This window comes from Cololabis saira, chromosome 9 (genome assembly GCF_033807715.1).
Source record: "Cololabis saira isolate AMF1-May2022 chromosome 9, fColSai1.1, whole genome shotgun sequence".
NCBI lineage: Eukaryota > Metazoa > Chordata > Actinopteri > Beloniformes > Belonidae > Cololabis > Cololabis saira.
The window spans coordinates 44,364,765-44,368,725 of NC_084595.1; the positions used below are offsets into that span (position 1 = coordinate 44,364,765).

Below are 3,961 nucleotides of genomic sequence, written 5' to 3' on the forward strand. Positions count from 1 at the left end.
GGTGCAGTCCTTGACAAGACACACCTTTTGAAATGCGAACAGTTTACAAGAGGCGGAGAGTCTGGTTCTGAGCAGGAATCCCTGCATCCATCAAAGTTTGGGTTCTGGCCACTGGCTGCCCTGCCGGGCCTGGCTTCAGGATGACCAGCCCAACAGGTACTTCTGCTTGGTTCCAAGACCAAGACCAGCATAATTCAATTCAATTTCAATTCAATTTTATTTGTATAGCGTCTAATACAACAGATGTTGTCTCTAGGATATTTCCAGAGACCCAAAACATGAACCCCCGAGCAATTATTACATAAACAATGGCAGGTAAAAACTCCCCTAGTGGGAGAAAAGCCTTAAGCCAAACAGTGGCAAGAAAAAACTTCACATTAGGAGGGAAGAAACCTGGACCAGGACCTGGATCATAAGGGGAGACCCTCCTGCCGAAGGCCAGACTGGGGGGCTCAGGGACGTCAGCAGCACACAGCAGGCAGGTGGAAGCAGCAGCGGGATGACTGGTGGGGGTGGGGGACCACAGGCCAGCACGCAGCTCCCGAAGCTCCGGCCTGATAACATGCACAAAAGAGAAAAAAGGGGGCCAGCACAAGAAACTACAGGAGCGATGGACAAAAATGCTGGCTATGAGATACTTATAATAAATAAAAATGGAAATGGAGAAGAGAGGAAGGGAAGAGGAGAGGAGAAGAAAGGTGAGAGGCACCGCCCAGTGGATCATGTCTGTCCCCCCTGCAGCATAGGCCTATAGCAGCATATCTACCACAAAGCTATATATGAGACTAACTATTATAGTCTTGTTTTGTAGCTGCAGCTACGACTACTGACTGTTTACTAAACACTAACTATAGGCTTTACTAAACAGAAAGGTTTTAAGTTTAGTTTTAAAGGTGGAGGTGGTGTCAGCCTCCTTAACCCAGATTGGAAGTTGGTTCCATAGTAATGGTTCCTGATAGCAGAACGCCCGCCTTCCAAATCTACATTTAGATACTCTAGAAACTACGAGTAAACCTGCACTCTGAGAACGGAGAGCTCTGCCAGGAACATAAGGCACTATCAGGTCTACAAGGGTCTGCAAATATTATGGAGCTAAGCCGTTTTGGGCTTTATACGCAAGTAATACAATTTTAAATTGGATTCTGATTCATAATTCAAAGAAGATGTAATCATGTTTTGCTTCACAACATTGTGGATGCGTTATTTCCACCAGGTAGGCGCTGAAAACAGTCCGATTCACAAGATTCTGCAGGACCAGCCTACACCTTGGTTCTCGCTGCCCCCTCTAGTGGCGCTTTTCCACTAGTACCTACTCAGCCCGACTCGACTCGACTCGCCTCCACTCGCTTTGGTTCTTTCCCACTAGGCGTCTAACGTACCGAGTAGATAATTTTCTGTAACTACTCAAGGTTCTAAGCGGCTGAGTCGGCTGTATTTGACATCATCACACTACAGGCCACCGATTGGTCGGGGGTTGGAGTCAGACATCTGAGTCAGGAGGAGGAAATCAGTGAAAGAGAGACTCTGACGGCTTCTTGTTCATTTTATTCAACAGGCAACGGCAGCGCAAAACAGCGTCTGTTTGGTGATCCAACTCTGAGGTGCAGATGTTCATAAACTTGGTGGCTGAGGAGAGAATTAAAAAGGGATCTAGACGGGCGATAAGGAACGACCAGATCCACCAGGATCAAGGTTCCACATCTTTGGTGTTGTTGTCTTCTTTGTTTAGATCACAAAATCAAATATGTCACAGCAGCTTCTCCAACCTCCTACTTCTGCTCCAGGTGCTGGATTGTTATGGAAAAGAAACCAGGCCGAGTTGAGTTGAGCTGAGATGAGTTGAGTAGAGCCGAGTAGGTACTAGTGGAAAAGCGCCATAAAAAACGGCTGAGCGTTGAGCGTTGGCCAGTCCTGTTCTCAAAGGCTGGTGTCCTGCACATGCCAGGTGTTTTCCCGCGTCCGTGCACCTGAGTGAATCAACATTAACAGACTTGTGCGGACCATGATGGCGCATTGACCAGGATCCAGTCCTCTGAATTCAGGATCAGGTTTCTGTCAAAGGCCTCATTAGTTCCATATCCCCCCAACGGAGAACTCTCAGGTTCACCAGCTCCCAGTTTTGTTGAGGAGCCAGAGACCTTGTCTACGTTTAGGACTCAGAGCCGGGGGTGGAGGACCGGGACGAGGTCGTCCAAATAAAACCCTGCCAGTGCAGCGCTGCGGCATCAATCATCAGAGGGTGACGTCACCGACGGGTGACATCAGCTCGACGGCTTAGACCGAAGCGGCATCAGAAAACATCGGATCTGCTTCAGAACCACAAATGAAAATGACCCGGGTATCATTTGAGCTGCCCAGATAACCAGGAAAAGAAAAGAAAAAAAGTCAGGTATGGGCAATTAATGAATAAATAAATAGATACATTAAAGCTGCAAGCAGTGATGAACGGGCCCTCGCACCCTTGTGCACGTTCAGGCTGCAGTGGAAGCTTGTATGACTTGCATGTAGATTCTTCAGGCCTGGACATTTAGTGGATGACACCACCCACAAGTCTCTATATCAAACCATTCAAAAGTTATGGCAGAAAATAGGGACTATCAAATATCGACCAATCAGATGAAGGAGCGGGGCGATTTTGTTAAAGGACTCAAAACCGAGTCAGATGACACCACTCATGAGTCTTTACGTCAAACCATTCAAAAGTTATTGCAGAAAGGAACTATCAAATATGGACCAATCAGATAAGGGGGGGCGCGCTTTTTGGCATCTATCGTCGCTACGGTAACGTTTTTGACTGAAAAAAGTAATGCGTGTCGTCGCAGGATGGAGACACACATTTTGATGTATAACACACCTTGGTGCACGTTACGGTTCGAGCGAAGAAACGGCCGAAGAAATGGCATAAATTGCAGCACAATTACACAATTAAAATTCAATTCAAAATGGCCGACTTCCTATTCGGTTTCGGCCATGGCGCCAAGAGACTTTACTTTAAGTTGCGACATGATACAGGTTTGTACCGATTTTCGTGCATGTACGCCAAACCGTGTTGTGGGGCTTGAGGCACGAAGTTTTTTAGGGGGTGCTGTTGAGCCATTAGGCCACGGCCATTTATGCAAACCATGAAATATCCAATTTTTCACCAGGCCTGGCTTGCGTGCAAAATTTGGTGACTTTTGGGGCACGTTTAGGGGGGCAAAAAGGCGTTGGTAAAAATAAAAAAGAAAGAAGGAAAATTCCTACAGATACAATAGGGCCTTTGCACTGTAAGTGCTCGGGCCCTAATAAATCAATAGAAATAAAAAAGTGAATGTAGGTCAGGTTTCCCAGCAGTCAAGTGTTCCCTAGAAAGAACCAGAACACCTGGATGCTCTAGTGTACTGGTGCTGCCTAAAAAATCAAATACATAAAGACAAAAATATTAAATTAAACTCGGAAGCTTTCATTACAAGCCACCATAAGTGGTTTTAATATGTCAAATAGATTCAATTTTAACTTTGTATTTCAAGTGGACGAATATTTTAAAGGGTAATTGAGAACGTCAGAAGAAAAAGGCCCAATTTAGCTCTTTTATGTTAATTAATTATGTCATGTCAACTCAAGCTTTACTTGGCTTGCAGACTATCTGCACCTGATACTATACTGACCTCACACCACTTAGTCTGGGGCTTCCCTCGGCCCACAGTGAAGTCACTCTTAATGACGAGCCTCTGCCCGGGGACACCTGAAGGCATCGCTGGGAGGTGCTGACATGACAGATGTCTTATTTAGACTACCAGTCTTTACGCACTAATATGCATGCATTTCAGGCAGGCTGCAGATACAGTTACTAATGGACCTCTGTCAGGTGACTGCTTTAGCAAAGACCAAGGAGATAGTTACCATGGAAACAGGCATAAATTAAACCCCTAAACGAGCAGGAGGGTTCCTGTGTCCTTTATGCTCGACCAGTTTCCCTCAC

General features: G+C 45.9%; 1 protein-coding gene across 1 annotated transcript in view; it reads right to left on the reverse strand.

Moving 5' to 3' along the window:
- The window catches only part of si:dkey-3h3.3 (uncharacterized protein LOC100144568 homolog), a 30,825-nt gene extending 27,091 nt beyond the window's left edge, over positions 1-3,734 (reverse strand). The window contains exon 1 of the mRNA XM_061730288.1: positions 3,648-3,734. Within this exon, the coding sequence (XP_061586272.1) occupies positions 3,648-3,734 (87 nt within the window). The remainder of the gene's footprint in view (positions 1-3,647) is intronic.
- Between the last annotated feature and the right edge of the window lie 227 nt (positions 3,735-3,961).